The 18,809-nt window shown below is 39.2% G+C and overlaps 1 protein-coding gene across 4 annotated transcripts in view; it reads left to right on the top strand.

Moving 5' to 3' along the window:
• DNM3 (dynamin 3) overlaps positions 1-18,809 on the top strand; it is a 399,791-nt gene that overhangs the window by 285,357 nt on the left and 95,625 nt on the right. For all 4 annotated transcript variants that reach the window (XM_075182456.1, XM_075182455.1, XM_075182457.1 and 1 more), the window contains exon 18: positions 10,264-10,372. In XM_075182456.1, the coding sequence (XP_075038557.1) occupies positions 10,264-10,372 (109 nt within the window). The remainder of the gene's footprint in view (positions 1-10,263; positions 10,373-18,809) is intronic.

Raw genomic sequence — 18,809 nt, 5'->3', positions numbered from 1 at the left:
TGCTAAGTAATAGATATATTTTATGTCAAATTAGAAGATCTGACAATTTTTTTGTGATATCTATACTGTATAGCTATAATATATAAATAGATGTGTGGTATGTGGAACCTTATAACAAGCAAGCAAATATTTATAATATTTTTTATTTACATGTATTTTGTTGTTTCTTTAATGTAATCTTTTTTTTAGATGCATATTGTATACTTATGAATTACAAAGTAAAGTACATGTCTGTATGTTGCAGTGAAATTGGTTATACCATCTTAAATTAGGTAAACTTCATGGATACATGTACACAGTGCTCACTCAAGAATTTACACCACAGTAACTTTATATACGCATTTATACACGTTGTCTACATGCCAACGAGTACAAGTGCAACATGCAATTTGGCAATGTGCCAGCTCATCATTATTGACCTCCACTTTTAAGTTAAAACCCCTGTTTACTACACTTAGGTGTCAAGTGATAATGTATATAGATCTGACACAGGCGCTAAACATCTTCTGTAGAAGTGCTAAGGCACCTTGGCAATGTGAAAACCCAGATAAGTAAAAGAAGACCTCTCTTTGACAAATTGTTCAAAATAAAATGTTACTGGCCCTTTATCATTCGGAAATCTGGTTCATCACTTCTCTCTTTATCTCCAGTCTTAAAGAAACACATACTCTTGTCCCAACAGCCACTAGGTGCAGTCACTGGGACTTTGCCTTCGGTCTTTACTGCAGACCCTGCTTTGGCCTCTGGTTAGCTGGCTTTGTCAAATATCAGGTATGTGGGAAAGGATCTGTTAGGTTAATTAGGTAAGTACTGTGAAATACTTAACAATCATTTCAAGGGAATTGGTGTGAACCATTTCAAACTATTTCCTTTCCATCTGATTAGAGGCTCAGAGATTCCACTGTGTAGAGGGATCCTTGATGTAGTATAGATGCCACCTATATGAAGGGCTTCTTTAAGCCATTGATGGGTTCAGGTCATGTTTTACTTGTGGGCCACACACCCTTTTTGCAGCATGTGAGGGAAACCATGTAACCAAACCCCAAAGTTATAATGCAGCTTAAGGCTCACGGTCACCAAGATGATGTTTTAAAGCGATAGTGTTGAGATCTTCACCTTTAGCAGCCACCTTTCCTGTAGAGCTTTATGTGCTCACAGGTACTCCGATGCCCCCAGGTCTTAGGCTCAGAGTAGTAAAAGCTCATCTATGATGGCTGTCGTGCATTGAATCCGAAGGCGCTAGCCGAGGCTGGAGCGGGTGGTCAGTGGCAGGCCGAGGTCAGGGGTCCGTAGCAGATAGACAAATCGGTATCCAAGCAGAGGTCAGCAGAGTCCAGTATTCAAGTAAAAGGTCAGGGCAACAGGCAAACAGGCAAGGTCCAAGGTACAGGCAAGGGTCACAACAGAAGGTCAAGAAATAACAGGAGACAAACAGCAGGTCAGCAACAGCACAGACTGTGATCACTATAACCTTAAATACCCAGAGCAGCCAATCACAACTAGGAAAGCACAGCCAAAGCTAATTAGCCCCAAGAGGCTGTTAATAAATTTCGCACGTGCCCGGCTAATTCCCCCGCCGGGAAGCAGCGATTTGACAGCTCAGCGTCCAGCCGGTGCCCTAGCAATGGTCAGGCCGTAAGCTGTAAGTGAAGTCCCGGTTGTCAAGCAGAGGGCCGGGACACAGGGGGCAGAGGAGAGCAAGCCGCCGCGGCTATTGGCACCACCGCGGCTCATAACACATAGCAGCTATTTCAGCCATTATTTATTTTGGGGCAATTTAACATACTTTCTGTATTATTAATTGTAAAACTGCAGATACAGACATAAAACTAGATAATTGGAGACTTTAAATGACATGTAGAATGTTCAGTAGCTTTCCATCAAAACCATATGATAAAATATGATTACCAAAAAGTGTTACAACACAAAGTATATTATTTTATTTTTCCATTAGTGCAAAATGCTGTTTTACACATGGCTTATTCTATATAGCTTATTTTTTTGTTGAATACATAATGACAAAGTAAAATATGTTACTGGTTATTTGTCACGTGAGACGATTTAGTAACTTTTAGGATACGGTGATGATTAGATGATTGTTATAGATGTCCTGATGTGTGAAAACACAGATTGATAGTGTACTTCCTTTTTCAAATGCCTGTATATGTATATTTCTGTGTACAGTGAAATTGGCCAAATATAAAGGGCACAGAAAAGCCTTTCACATACATATTGAGACAGGTGTTGATGGCTGGAAGGTGTTGTTACTTCATTACAAGTAGTAAGGTGAAATTGGGTGCTTCTGATGGATAATGCTGGTGTTTCTTAATTGTCTAGAGTAATTAATTGAAGCTGGCAACTACGCCACTCCAGAGACCCTATGTAAGGATTAAGGTAAGAACATACTTGCCTACTTTTGAAGGCAGCTGTCCGGGAGGGGGCCCGTCAAAGGGGCGTGGCCACGTGTGGTGCGCCGTTAGGCTCCACTCCCTGTCAATCTTATGCAATTTTGCCCAATCGCAGCAGGGGGCAGGGCCACAATGCCACATTTAGCCCCGCCCCCCACTCATCTTCAACAACGGAGACAGCTGGATCCGGGATTTTTGCCTGCTCTCTCAGGAGTCCGGGAGAACTCACAAAAATCCGGGAGTCTCCCGGACATTTCGGGAGAGTAGGCAACTATGGGTAAGAAGTCCACAAGTATATTAACTTTCTCACCATCTACCAACATCTTATGGAACTGCATAATATTATCCCTTGTTTTGGCTAGCTCATATCCTGAAGTTCACAATGGTAATATATAACACTTGTTATTCTACCTGTATACTCATCTTTTCCTGTGTCCCAAATAGTATATACTGAAACTTTGTACACTTCTCTTTTTCTGCAAATAGTAAAACTAATCTATACTTATGGCTATGCAATATTGGTCAAATGAAAAAATATGTGTAAGGCTAGTAAATAATTATAAATTGAACCTCTTTAAATGTAGTAAGTTTTTTTTTTTTTTCAATATCGAATTTGGGACTGGAGTGGACTGTTGTGTTTTTATTTGTTTGTATAGCAATCATTGTCTTGGTGACTCCTTGATCTCTACACGTGGGAGGCACATTAGTGCGCATGATGTGCATATTTATTGCTGATCCAGCGTCAGTGGTTTGGACCAGCATAGTACTACACTCAGCCACATCTATCACCAGATATATTACCAGATATCCCTAGCAACTGCAGTAACTTCTGCTCTCTGCAGATTTCAGTTTTCGAGTTTTATAAAAGGCAACTTGGTGCCAGAAGCGATAGCATTTTTTATTGCACTTTAGTAGCAGGACTTTTTATTTTGAGAAACCCATTGTTATCTTTCACATGCAGCTCTAAGTTGGCGTACATATGGAACATTACAGCACAGTTGCTGCTTATATATTTCCCATAAATTCTTTTTAAGAGATACACAGAATTATATCCTGCATGAATAACATAAATTCTACTGAAGTGTTGAATATTAAAAAAAAAAAAACACTTTAAGGAGCAAATTATCAAATCCAGGGACTATACATGGAAATTTGACATTTTTTTAAATTACTGACATACTAACTTCCAATAAAAGGCAACAGAAAAAAAAACAAGTGTGTGGGTTTGGAGAGAAATTCACTTAAATGCAAAACCTGGTGTGGGGCTGGTTAATATATATATATAAATATATATATCCATTATCTTTCTTTCTATCTATCTATCTATCTATCTATCTATCTATCTATCTATCTATCTATCTTTGCAGCATAGGGCTTACCAGTATCAGATAATGGTATGTACAGGACTGGCAAGAGAAATTAGGGGCCCAGGTACAGTGAACTTTTGGGACCCCCCTCCATAGACAAGTAGCAAACAAACTGTGTGCCGCTGTGCCAAAAAGGGCGTGGCCACATTGTGCTGGCAGAGGGGTCAACATGGGTCATTAATACATATATTATATTAAAACATTACATTTATCACGCTCTCCCAGCCACATTATGACTATAATTTTGCCTCCCTCCATTCCCAACAATAATAATATTCACATTTAATAAGTAGACCTATTTCTCTCCAACCAGCCCTGACATTAAATTAACAGTATATCCATTTCATCAAAACCCATTTCCCTCCCTCCAAACAGTCCCAGCAATAAATTTTAGTTTAATAAATATAACCATTTCCCACAACCATCTCCGGCATTAAATAATTCATATTCACATTTAATAAATAACCCTCCTCCCCAAAATCAGCCCCATGTTCAAATAATAGTCCCAAACCACCACAGCATTAAATTAAAGGTTCTGTCACCTCACCTTAAATAATTATCTCCCACCTACACTTCACCATTAAATAGCCTACCTCCCACACTATATTAAGATCCTCCCTTCCCTCACATATTATATTAACATATTGCGGCCACACACACACACACCCCATATTGAAATACTGCGGCCACACACACCCCATATTGAAATACTGCGGCCCAACACATACTTACCCTGTTACATCCACTTCACGATCCAGCCGTCCGCATGCTCGCCTGAGTAGCAGCACCTCACTGCACGCTGCTCAGCGGACGGAGATTAAGGGTCGTGCGGCTGATGCAAGTAATCACATGGGACGCTCACAACGTGACGGGTGCTGTCCCATGTGATTACTTGCATCGGACGCCCGCATCTGCCAGAAGTGCCAGATGGCCAGTCCGGCCCTGTATATATATACATAATATATATATATATATATATATATATATATATATAATATATATATAATATATATATAATATAAATGCATATATAACATATATATTATATATATATATATATATATATATATATATATATATATATATATATATATATATATCTGTGTGTGTAGAGAGAGAAAGAATCTGCAATTTGACAAGACCGCAAATACAATTACCCATCAGTGTAGAAAGTTTCATCAACAGTTAGTTGGTTATTTTCCATATACCTAAATGTAAAGTGCAATTATGGCTCTTTATGTAAATACTATAGATCTTTATGCTTCTAATAAAACTAACAGCATAACCTTGTGAGTTCCTATGGTTAAAAAACATCATCAGAATAATCACATTGGTTGTTGACATAGTTATTCCTGCTGTCTTGGTTTTGCTGGAGGTAAAACCCTCACTTCCTGTAATCACAAGGGCTGACCTTAAGCTCCTTGTGAACTCAATGGGTTGAAAAAAGGTTTCCTAGAGAATGTGTTTACGTTGATCTTTGATTACTACATATAATCATTATTTCCACCTCATTTAGAAACAACCATGTGTTAAGCAACTAGTAATTCTGTTGCTCGTTTGTCAGATGTAGTTCCTAAAATGTACATTTATTGTGCTGGTTGCCTAAATGAAGTCTTAGAACATATTTATTTTATTTTATAACTGTTATTTTTAATTTACTATTATTAGTATCCTCTTTCTACTGCTCACTCAAATGTATATTCAGTGTATCAATTTTGGATACTGATACATGGCTTAAACACAATAATTCAACTACTTTTTTTACCATATTTTTTTTTTCAGATTTGGTACTGCCCTTGTTTTTTTTGAGCCAGGATGCTACAGAATATATAGTGTTTTGTTTTGTTTGTTTGTTTACTATTTATTGAATGCATCAGGAACAAAACAAAGAAAGGTTACTTTTGTTTAAAAGGAATAGCAAGACTTAATTGTACAGGTAATCCAGCTTGTGACCAAAAACAAAATATGTAGCAAACACTGGTAATGCAAATTTTATCAGAGAAAAATAGCTGGGACAAAAGGTGGGACAAACTAGGGAGAGTATAATGGAAAGGGGGTGGGACCTTGCTGATGAGGGCTACAAGGGGAGTCATTAGGGTGTAGATGTGATTGTTCGGGTCAAAACAAAACAATGACCAATTACCAGATTAGAGAATACTTGCCAACATTTGAGATCTCCCGTCTGGGAGGAGAGATCTCACTGTCGTGTCGTGTCCTGCGGGCATGGCTAGATGACTCTCATCATTAGGACCCACCCCTCTGCAAAATGGCACAATTTTCGGCCTATAGCAGCAGGGGGTAGGGCCAAGATGACGCAATTCACAGAGAATTGCTTCACTAAGGCCCCAACCAATGCCCACTTCACAACGGAAGTCGTAGGATTTGGGAATTTGCACTGCTCTACCGGGAGTCTGGGACAACTATGGCTTTAGAGATTGACTGTGAAAAGGAATCCAATGAGCCCATATCTTGTGAAATGATGCAGAGGAATTCCTCAGAATACTCATTATTTGTTCCATTTGATAGGTGTACCATACTGGCTTGCAGACCGAGATAATGGTAGTGGGATGGGGGGGTTTCCATGAGGTTGCTATTTGGCATGTCGCAACACTCATGACTTGTACCATTGTAATTTTAAACTTATTGCTTTATAGATATATTTCAAATATATTGTTAAAAAGACAAACGATTACATTGCAGAATGACAAATCTAAATGTTCTCATAACTCTTACCCCCTCTAGTTATTCTTATCTCACAAAATGGCTAGCCACAGTGTGCAAACCAATGTGCTGTTTTCCAAAGAAAGTTTTTTTTTTATTGAAAGATATGCCATTTCACATTAAGGGTTATTTACAAAATGTAAGAGTGACAGGGGCGCACTGAGCATTTTTAAGAGGGGGTTTCCCCTCCACCAAAAAACCCCCCCCAAAAAACGAGAGAGCTGCCGCGTATGCGCCCGCGCATGCGTAGCAGCTCCGTTTAGGCAGCACTGTATTATACAGCCGCTGCGCTGTCAAAGAATCGTCCGCGGCAGTGCTGTATACAATACAGCACTGCCGCGGATGCTTCTTTGACAGCGCCACGGCTGCTGTATAGCACAGTGCCGCAATATAGGGCACTTTTTTAGCAGAGGGGAGGGGTTTCTGGAGACCCAGAAACCCCCCTGCGTGCGCCACTGAGTGAAAGTGTGATTTTTATTTTTTTTTTAAAAATGCAATTTTTGCAGAAAAATCAAGTGATATTATATTTATTTGAGACAAATAAAATTAATATAACTTATTTGTCTCAAAATATTGCCTTATGTTTTCATAGCAGCTGTCCATCAAGCCTTTTTAAGGCTCATTTGGGTGTGGCTCACAAGCCAGCACTTGCTAGATGCTCCCTATACCTGGGAGGGGACTGCATCTGATTTGAACTGAATTGTAATGGTGATTTAAAGCATATAGGTCAGTTGTAGGACCTGCATATAATGAGATGTCCTTGACACTGGGATACAGGCTTAAAGGTTTTGACCAAAATATGCACTAATACCTCATGTTTTCATTTTCTAGATACACACAGATATGCAGTGTTAAGGATAAACACTAACAACAGCAGTCTTTTTGTTTTGTATACATATATGGGCATTAATATTGGCGTGCAGCTGGTACCATATATAATATGGGATATACTGAGCTCGGCTTACGGCCACGCAGCTGGTACCATATATAATATGGGATATACTGAGCTCGGCTTACGGCCACGCAGCTGGTACCATATATAATATGGGATATACTGAGCTCGGCTTACGGCCACGCAGCTGGTACCATATATAATATGGGATATACCGAGCGCAGGCTTTTTTTCCCTGGCTTTGTCTCATATTATATTTATTTGTTTACTATAAAACTTGTGTTTCATATTGTGTGGCCTATGGAAATATTTCATTCATATACTTAGAGGTTCACTTAGGGTTGGATATATTTTAGCACTAAGCATAGGAAAGATGCACTCAAGTTGAAAGTAGCTAGAATAGTGCTGATTTTTAGCCATCATCATAACTGCTTATCGTTGCACCAGCTTTCTAGTACCCGTATCAGATATGCTTCCTAAATGTCGTATCTGCGAGTACGTCCATATTTAATTGAGTTGCATTTACTTAAACATGCCCTTAATCTTAAGATTGTCCACCCTTGCATACCCTGTGCTGCCTCTCCAAGCATAAGGGTATGGGAAGCATTTATCAAGGACATACTCAGTATGGAAAGGCATATCTTGCGTGAGAAAATTGGAAAATGTCCAACCCTAAATGAGCCCTGGTGCCTTTTCATTTAATGACGGTCAAATCTACAAGCTATATTAAAGTAATACAAGACAAAACCATACAAAACTATAACAAATCAATACATATAATTATATTTTATTGAATGCTAAAAATGTATTCACTTACTTTAAAATTCCAAACTATTTATACACATGAAAGTAATAAATATACTAACTTAAATGAGTTGTACAATTGTACCTTTTGCTGACAGGAGGTGCTATAATTATCTCACTCTCTCTTCGCTTTGCTGTATATTTATTGGGCAAAAACGAGAATATTATAACAGAAATAGAGTTTTGCATTTCTACTCTACTATTGAACCATAGTTCAATAGTAGAACTTACAGTCTAATATATTTTTATTGCAGCCCAAGGTGAGTGCTCTCCCAATGCAGTGCTTACACTGTGCTGGAGGCTTGGTACATTTGGCCCTCTCCAAAAGAAGAACCCAGTTCCTCCCATCTTCAAGGAGCCATAAGACACCAGAGATAGATAAGGGTCTTCAGGCCCCTCTTTGCCGAAGCTTGGGGAGGACCATTTATTCCCCATGCCCCAAAGACCTAAGGCCTTTAGGGGGCAAGGCTCTTCAGGCTCGGGTAGGTGCCTTTTCCCCAGGAGTCTGCCAAAGCCGGCTCCTAAGACCAGAGTCTTCAGCACCTTCATAAGAAGGGACCTCCAATGACATGGGGAAAAAGTGAAACTTCACAAACACATGAAAAACATGAAAAGTGAAGGTGTATTTGAATGTGTAAAATAAATAAATAGGTGCCATACGTGCCAGCCTTTCAACCAGATGTATAACAATTGTCCTTGTCCTGGCCAAAAGGCTAGGGCAATGAACAATTGGTGCTGCTTGAAAATCCAAGTACTGTAGTGCTTCATTACTTGCTCTGTGCACATGGTGGCATCCTTTCACAGGTGCATTTTTGGACAGCACCAAAGGACCAGGTGACAGCCCAACGTCTTCAGGGGGCACTTTAAGGCCCACAGCATAGATGGGCATCTACACCTGATAATAGACAAAAGATAGACAAGTGAAGCTTATAAAAGTCTACACCAACATACATTGCTACTAAATGGGCAGTTAATTTCTTGGCTCATCTTTTTTTTTTAAAAAATTTTTATTTTTGCAAGTTCAAATAACAAAATCACCAACATGCAAAAAAAGAAAAAACGAGCATGTACACATCAGTAAAAGCATAGAGTTTTAAATGTTAGCACATTTTAAATGTGTTCTTGTACAGAAATTGTCAGCATCGGCATAATTACCGGCATGTGAATATAATTTTCAAACTACTTTGTAGCTGAAGATCTAAGTAGCACTGTTTTGCTATTTAGGCATAATATTAGTTCACGCTAAAACCCTGCTTTACATATTTGCTGGTATTATTATTAACCTTTATTTACATAGTACCAATATATTACACAGCTCTTTACAGAGTATAGTTAATCATTTACATCAGTCCCTGCCCAGGTTGAGCTTAAAGTCTAATTTTCTACCACACAGTTCCGGCCAAAGACAATTAGGCTGGTGGTATATTCTCGGTCTGTGGCGGGAAAGCCAGGAAGAACACAGATAGTGCCCTAGTTGGAATCGTACCTGAGACTCCAGTGGGTCAACAATGATCGTCACTGTTATACTGTGCTGCCAAGTGATTGAATGAACATGGTTATACTGTATTGACTTGGTATTGTTGGTCATTATTGATAAACAGAACATTTTCAATTTGGGACAGTCTGTAACTATACAACATATCCGATTATTATCTTTCAGATGTAATTCAACTGTAAATAAATAATGCTATTATTGTTTATAAGTGGTTACGATTTATATTCCAGGAAAGTTAAAACAGATCTTTACACATCATAAAGATGTACACAGTTTCCTGTACAATGTCAGATATCCCCATTAATAAACAGATCTCTGTGCTATGATGTGATGTTATATTTACAGTTATATTTAGTTTTCTGCATAATGTATCTGATGTTGAATGGAAGAAAAAAAAATTATCAATAAAGTTTAAAGTTGTGTATTATTAACTTGTACTAACACCACTAAAAGCTGTTTGTTGCACATTGGTATATGGGCCTTAATGGTGTCTAAACATCTGATATTGTATGAAAACACATCTGAATGTGTCCCTGTTTGACTCTTCCCAACTTCACTCAATTTTGTGGTTTGTAGGAATGTTTACAAGGATCATCGATGCCTGGAACTAGCCTGTGACTCCCAGGAAGAAGTGGATAGCTGGAAAGCATCTCTGCTTCGTGCTGGAGTTTATCCTGATAGGCCGGTAAGGAGCTTATAATTTCTTTATAATATTGTTAAAGTGGTAAATGTGTCCCACACTACAAAAATTGCATGCCACTCATCTACTGACTAACAACCCCCCCCCTTCAACTTTTATAAAGAGTACATAATAAGAAAATATCTAAGAAACACCATTGCAGATCGATACATGATGACATCTTCTTATAATTATTATGGAAAAATCATGTCTACTCTACAACGCATTTATGCACACGATAATTATGCCTATTATAGTGTAGATTAAGAGCTGATAACATGTATTATTCACACTGCACAGGTCTAAGAACTCATTATACACACCCCTGATTTTTTTACAATGATACCCTGGCCCTATTACATAGACCCAAACCTGACCTTGTTTACAAAGCCTGACTAAATTGTACCGACCCCTGATCAGTTTGCACAGGGAGATTAATAACAAATATGTTCAGGTAAACCTATCACTAAGACCTCCTATCCTGTTTAGGGGATGGAGAGAATTAGCAGAGACCTCTGGTGTTACAACATAAAGGGGGCGGACGGCTCATGCAGTGGTGAATTCTCTGCCGAGTTGCACAGGATGGGAAGGTTGAGGGTGCATTTGAGTGGGTATAGATGGTACCTGCATGCAGAGTGGGACTGGCCTACCGGAGTGTAGGGGAAATCCCCAGTGGGCCCTGCTGCTTTAGGGCCTGCCCCCTTATTCTAGGGGGCAGACTGTGCAATCTGTGAGGCTACCTGGGCCCAGACTGTAATCCAAAACTGTAACTAGGCAGGTGTGGGTAGTGCTGTCACCCAGGGCGCAAGCTGAAGTGGGGCGCAGCGGCCGCCTGCTACCTGCCTTCTCTGTGCCTCTTGACTCTGTGACTAACAGTGACAGACTTCAGCAACAGACTGCTAGCTGCCCGGCGCATCCAAAATGATGCCAGGCACTCGGCTCCTCTTCTAAACTCTGACCTCTGTCCCTGCAGCGTCTGATGTCATGACACTGACACTTTCAGAGGTGAGGAGCCAAGAGCAGCCAGTTCAGCAAAGAAGAAGGAAGTCGCAGCAGAGAAGAGTGAAGAAGATATGAAGACAAGGTAATTATGTATGAAATAACAAGAAAAGAGGTAGCTGGAGACAACGGGGGAGAGAGGGCTTAAAAGAAGTGGGGAGAGGGGGCTGTATAAATCACGTGGAGAGGGGGCTGGTGGAAAGGGAGTTAAGAAGGGGGAGAGGGGGCTGTATAAATCACGCTGGAGAGGGGGCTGGGGTAAAGAGTGCTAAGAAGGGGGGAGAGGGGGCTGTATAAATCACACTGGAGAGGGAGCTGGGGGAAAGGGGGCTAAAATGAAGGGGGGTAAGGAGGCTAAAAAGAAAGGGGAGAGGGGGCTGTATAAAATGTCTGGGAGACTTCCAAATTCCGGGTATGTCTCTGGGACTCCCGGGAGAGTAGGCAAGTCTCCCATATCCTGTCCCCGAGCGGCCTCTATGATGCGATTCATGGCAAATTGCATCATTTTGGCTCCACCCCATGACAAAATGATAATTTTTGCCATGGGGTGGGGTCAAAATGATGCAATTCAACTTGCCCCGCCCCCTCCACCCTCCCTTCACACCCATCTTCAAGGATCCCGGAGGAAGATCACTCAAAATAGGCAAGTATATTCTACACTATAGTGTTAGCTGTCCTTCATGGGCGTACCACACCACCTCTAGGGGTTTGGTTACACCCTATCTAATGGCAGGCTACACCCCCTCTGGTGGGTCCTTCATACTCCACTCCGACACTGCCTGCAGGCCGCCCCTCAAGCCCTGACCCACCAATATTTAGGCCTGGACACATTAAATAAGTGACAATTAGTCTACATGAAAATACATTTTGCAATGAAGAGGTTAAGTAACAACCCTCTCTTACAAAGAGAGAAAAAGGCATCCACAATTCCCCAGCCACCTAAACAGCAAGTATTCCCCTCTGAACATTAAGAACAAAATATATCTAAGGCAATACCTGTACCATGGAATTGTTGGTAAGCACTGGCACATGACCAGACAGTTTGCCTATTTGCATTTCATGCGGTCCATACAAACACTAACATATTTATCAGACACACTGCACAGTTGAAACCACATTCCAATCAATAAATATATTTACATTGGCAAAGCATGCACACCAAGCACACTTTGTTCTTTCTCACTCCAGTCATATATACACTGATAATTTATGCCAACCATCTTATTTGATCGCAATACACAGTCATGTTGCTACTTTGTTCTGCTCCTCTATAGACTTAGACAACCTGTAACTATGCAGATGTTGTGAAACTAATTCCATAAGAGCTCCATAAGAGTTAGCTAACCCTGTTCTACTGTTCATGACACAGAAAACTGGCTTGCACTATATTAAATAAAATGTATATGCTTGGCTTTATTCAAAAATCTTGAGATAAAAGTATGGCCGTCATTCTGTAATATTTAGCACAAACAGAGAAAAAAATTATTGCTTTATTAGCAACTGGTGAATGTTAGTAGTGCTACTGCTACTACAGTTAAAATAAGAAGTTACCTCTTGGCATATTATTGAAATGGGCAAGATTGCCTCAATTCCCTTAGTTCTGTTTGTACTTGAGGACTTGCCTCAAACCTGACCCCAAAGGATTCTGCCTCCCAAGTTGCATTAAAATCTGTATTATTGCGTTCCTTTTTCCAAACAATATTCGTGTCAGAGTGCCAGAGACAAATCCCAAGCACCGTCCTCTTCTGCCTTAGAACAGGATATCCATTTACCAGCAAGCTCAGCACTGGCTTTATGTATCTACAGAATATCCAAATACAGGCCTGGCTCACAGCAATAACTGCAGCTTTGTGTCCAACCTTTCCAGACTGGATTTCTCTGAGGTGTACCCATGTTTTCTTTGGCTGTATTCCCTGCTACATGGGACATAGAGAAATTCATATATGCAGCTATAAATGGATAGCTTAGATGGTTCACATCTTGGTTTGCTTACTACAAGCCTCTTGCTCTCGGCTGCCTGTTACCCCCCATGGTCTCTGCTTTCTTTCTGACATATGGGCACATGTTTTCTTGAATCTGTACACCACTGCCAGTAGATTCCACAGATCTATAATTCACTGCATTTTGTTTTGGAGAACTTTGTGAAAAGGAGTCTTAGGCAATTACCGTTTACATGACTTAAAACTCCAGTACTGTGTGTATTGGCAGTTGGGTACTTTTGTCATAATCCTGGCATTAAGAAAGTCATTTTGCAAAGGATGAGATTTTGCATTTGTCACTAGCTTATGCAAACTATGTGGATACAATTATAAATGCTGCTAGTTTAGTCAATAAAAGCCACTATCTTCATCCTCTTGGATGTCAAATGTAGTTAAACAGTTATAATAAGATAAGTGTCTAGTATTATTAATTTAGGCGTAATATGAGTTTGGACAAAATAAGCATTTCAGGCTGAACTTTTTCAGTCATATAACCCAGGACGATTCTGGAAAATTGGGACACATGGGTGTATTATGTGTGGATGAGTGAAACATGTATGTGAATGTCTGGTAGCTCAATTGGAACATAATTATGAGTTGATTACTCATAGAAGATAACCCCTTTACCATTTGATTCCTTTGTTTCTGCTCATATATAAATCTACTTCAGTTTCCATCAGTTCTCTGAAAAAGTGCCTATTGCTGATGAGCATGATAGAGGAGTAGTAGCCCCTTGTGTACTTAGATGCTCCAAGATGAAGATGTGCGCAGTTTGGTGTACAAATCATATAAACATAGTATACATAGAAGCATGCCACGTTAATTTTTCCCATGCAGTGGGCCCCTTTTATCAGTCCACCCCCCAGGGCAGACCTTGAACAAAGCTGTTCCAAAGTCACAACGTTTGTAATGAAATTAGGGAATAGCAGGTTAACCTGACTGTTTCCAGGAGGGCAGGAAAGAATTTCAAATCAAACTTCAAAGGCTTTTTCCTTATTCTTGCAGTATGTTGAACCTTACCCCTCACTATTGTAGGCATCATACTGATTTTTTTTTTTTGCTCATAACCCACTTGGTTAGTTTTATAAATTAACCTTTTAACCTTTTTACTGCAAAATATGTTATCAATTAACCATCTGTTTTTCTTTTCATTGCCATCAGGCTGATTTGCTGGGGGCCAGGAGTATGGTAGCAGAGCACATATTTGAGTTCTAGTTAAATATGGTGTTTCCAATCATCTTGTTATTAACAGATATTAAACACAAACAAACAAACGATACAGACAAAGCAAAAAATTATTTCCAATATACGAACTAAATAAAAGGGAGGAACCTATTTAAGCTAAGGTACTCCAAAAACATACTAGTGGCTGCTGTCAAATTGACCCTAGTCTGTCTCTCTCTCTCTCTCTCTCTCTGTCTGTCTGTCTGTGTGTATGTTAGGGAATTTAGACTGTAAGCTCCAATGGGGCAGGGACTGATGTGAGCGAGTTCTCTGTACAGCGATGCGGAATTAGTAGTGCTATATAAATAGCTGATGATGGTAAGGTATCAATAGTCTAGTACACCATCTTCAAAGTCAGTAATATTATAAACACACATAAAAGGATACATTTCAATCCATCAAGCATAGATAAATTATAATGTATGATACAACAAATTTAAGATTCTTTGTACATGAGGAATTAAAGTATATATATCTTCAAAATTTGTACAAGATAATTAATTTGAACAAACTATACAAGTTTTATACGTTTTGCACAGGACTGGACACCGTGAAAGCCATATAATCTGACTCATTGTCCGGAGACTAGATCACATTTCTGTGTGTTTACCCAGACTCACTTAAAATGATATCCCTCTTAATATGGGGTGCTATGCTACGTCTCCCATATTGGTAGTGGTGTCCCCTGTAGTCTAGTGAAGACAGGAAGTGGAGCATCATCCAGCCATCCACATCGCTCTTATGAGCATGGACAGACAGGAAGTTCTCAGTTCTCAGTAGGTTCTTCCAGTGACAGTTGAACTGTAAAGAAGTCATATCTAGAGCTGCATCCTCTTTGTGCTCTATTACTTATATATAGATATATAAAGTGAGCGGAGGCACAAAAATATATATAAGCAACCTGATCTCTGACATTGTCCACAATATAAGCTTACTACCATCTGCATATATTAATGTACTATAATAGTGTTAAGTACATTAACTGCATACATTTGTCATACTGCCTGTCTGCTACAGTCAGTATAAACTGTGAGCAACTGTATATACGTATATATCATCTATTGCAACAAGTTTTGGAATAAAACCAGCAAATTAGTTAAGTCTAAAAGAGTCTTGTGGTTTAACAACTATTTCCAACGCCACTGACACCTATTACATATATCAGCACAAGTGCCCTGATAATAGGTTTCTGCTGGTAATCCCAAATACATATACCACAGGATTTATTTGAGGGATATCGACCCCTGTTCTATGAATGCATTTCCACATGCATGCCCAGAGCTTGTGAAATGCAAAGCACTCCCACAACATATGCCAAAATGAACCTATATGGTTCCCATATTTAGGACAGTCTGAGTTATTCCTACTTCCCATCTTAAATAGTATTTAAATTCTATGCAGGACATACAGGTGTATTTGTTGAAATTTCACACAAGATGTATCATCTCACATATCACCCAGCATGAGGTCCCACCTCATGTGAGTTGGTCACTATCTTCCTCCCACTTATGTCTCAAAGTTATGAGACCATCCTTGCTATGTAGGACAAAAGATAAGAGTAAAGATTTAAAATTAATTTGCAGAAGCCTATATTAGAAAGAAAACCCTTTGAGTGGAGTGTTGCTAAATAAAGGCGATTCACCCCCAAACTGAGCTTCCAGGGCATGAAGCAGTTTTCAATGTCTATAAAAAAGAGGATTAAGAATGTGAAATTCAAGTTTCAGTTCTTCAGATTTTAAATGGCTGTCCCTATATAACTGAGCAAGTGAAGTGATCATAAACTTGTAGCAAACTTTATCCCTCCCCATTTTGCCTACTTCACCAAATGTATCATTATTCTATAAGGGAATATCTGGATCAATACCTGAGCCACCCATAACTTTGTGTGTAATAGTTGTCTTTGTTTGTTGTTTTTGAATTCCCAACCTGTTTTTTCAAATATGCCAATTTAAGATTGGGGATTGCTAGACCACCTGAGGCTTTAGACCTGCACAATGTATTAATTTTAATCCGACCCCAACCCCACCTCCCCAGACCAGAGAGGATATGTTGTTATTAATGTTCTCAACGATGTGTCCCAGAATATAAATAGGAGCATGTTATAAATGGTATAACAATTTGGGCTAAATTATAAGTTTAATTAAATTAACTCTGCCGGGCATAGTGAACAGGAGTTTTTTCCAGGTATGAGTTTACATCTTTAAATACTCAATAACAGGATTGATATTTAGAGCTACATAATCTGATGCAAGTTATCCAGATGCCAAGACAAAACTTCAAAGTCTATTGTAGTCACAAGGGATTTCACGACAAAGGGGAAATATATTGGAATATATGGACATTCAACAAACTGGAGTAAATTGTCAAGTGACTCATTGACCAGAAAGAGGAGTATATCACCAGCATATAAGGCAATAATACCAGCAGTATCATCTGCTGAGATTCCACGAAGACAGGCCAGTAGTTCAATAGTCAATGCAAATAATGAATGTGACAAAAACCATTCCTAACAAATGCTCCTCCCTAATTGAAAGGGGTTTGTATCCATTGACGAATATTCTTGTTGCCAGGACTGATCTTAACAACTTAACCACTGAATGAATCTGCAACCCAATCTAAAACCATAACCTCCAACAAATATGTCTATTCTGAGTCAAAGGCCTTGGCTGCATCAAGAGATACCAACACAGCCTTTACTTCCATGGTACGGCATATCTGAAAGTGAAAGATATATAGGCTCTGAGACTATACTGTGGATTTGTTTAGCATAAATCCCATCTGGATTGGGTAGATAATTTGGGTCATAACCTGATTTAGTCTAAGGGTTAACACTTTCTCCAGAGTTTTTAAAATCTGTGGCTAGAAGAGAAATAGGTAATAAAATTTGTAGTAGAATAAATCTTTGCCCGAATTTGGAATCACAATAATCAGTGCTTCTGACATAGAATATTGCAAGATACCTCCTGACAATAATTTAACAAAGTTGTCAACAATTCTAGAACTCAAAAATTGCCTACATTTTTGTGCAGTTCCAGTGGAATATCATCCAGTCCTGGAGCTTTGTTTTTACTATTACAATTGCTGCATCATTTTCCTCTTCTGTAATGTAGACATCTAGATATTCTATAGAGTCAGGAGGCAATTTGGGAAAATTTATTAGATTTATATATTCTTGTAGTTGATGGTCAATAAGTTTTACACCTTCATAATCTTGTTACCTGAGCATTGCTTATCATTGTGATTGTCCATTATGGCTGGGACAGTTTGATTTGAAATTTCTGCTGTGGCCAAACAAGCCAACTAGTTACCATTCACATCTGCTTGTGCATATTGAAAATGCCTGGAGAAAAGCAATCTGTACTTGGATTTATCAAACTGGTGGTTGCATTTCCAACCAGTCTTTCCTAGCCTCTTCAGTACTCAAATTTAAATATATACATTCCAAATTACAGGAGGGTTCAGGTTCATGTTCCATAGGGTACGATGTGTCATGGATTGACATAAATATTGTCTAAGATTTCAGAGTCTGCAGGAGTCAAGCTGTTGGGAGTGATTCATTCCAACTATCCAAATCTGTATCAATTGTATTATAAAAATACCCATGCAAATTATCCGTGTTTCTGGAGATAGTGCCATGAAGTCAGCACCCTTCTTTAGGGTTTCACTATTGTGAGGGGTATATTAATTGCATAAATCATAAGAGAGGAGGAATCAAAAAGAGTCAACTTAGACCTACTCAAGGAGAAAATGTAATTTTTTTTCCCCCATGGTTGAAGATTCAAAAACAAAGGTATAAGACAGTAAATAAATAAAACTGTTCAAGAAACAGTGACAAATATGAACTGGAGCAAAAAGGTATAAGCAAGCATGACTGAATTACACAATACGCTCCTGTTCCATGCAGGCAGGGATGAAAACGTAAACCAAGAGTTTTTTATGGTTTTATGGGAAGGATAGTCAGGGAAAGGCGAGCAAGAGTGAAGAGTGCGGTGTGAAGCCCAGGGGGTAAAGAACTATATAACTTCCGGCAAGTTATAAAATTGAAGCCAAGTTCAAGAAATTACATTAAGTGGTAAATGCAGGTTGTTATATATGGACCAGGGTTCCCAGGTTTTGCAGAATGACTTGCAAAAGTGTTAACAATGGCCGTAATCATTTCTGCAAAAGAGGGAGGAGCGATTGATTTCCAATCTCCCGCAAGTTGGCAGTGGAAACAGAGACAAAGTGGCGTATAAGCTTAA

The sequence above is a fragment of the Mixophyes fleayi genome, chromosome 8 (genome assembly GCF_038048845.1).
Source record: "Mixophyes fleayi isolate aMixFle1 chromosome 8, aMixFle1.hap1, whole genome shotgun sequence".
Lineage (NCBI taxonomy): Eukaryota > Metazoa > Chordata > Amphibia > Anura > Limnodynastidae > Mixophyes > Mixophyes fleayi.
Note: the sequence above shows the minus strand (reverse complement) of the source record. Positions and strands in the feature narration are given on the sequence as shown.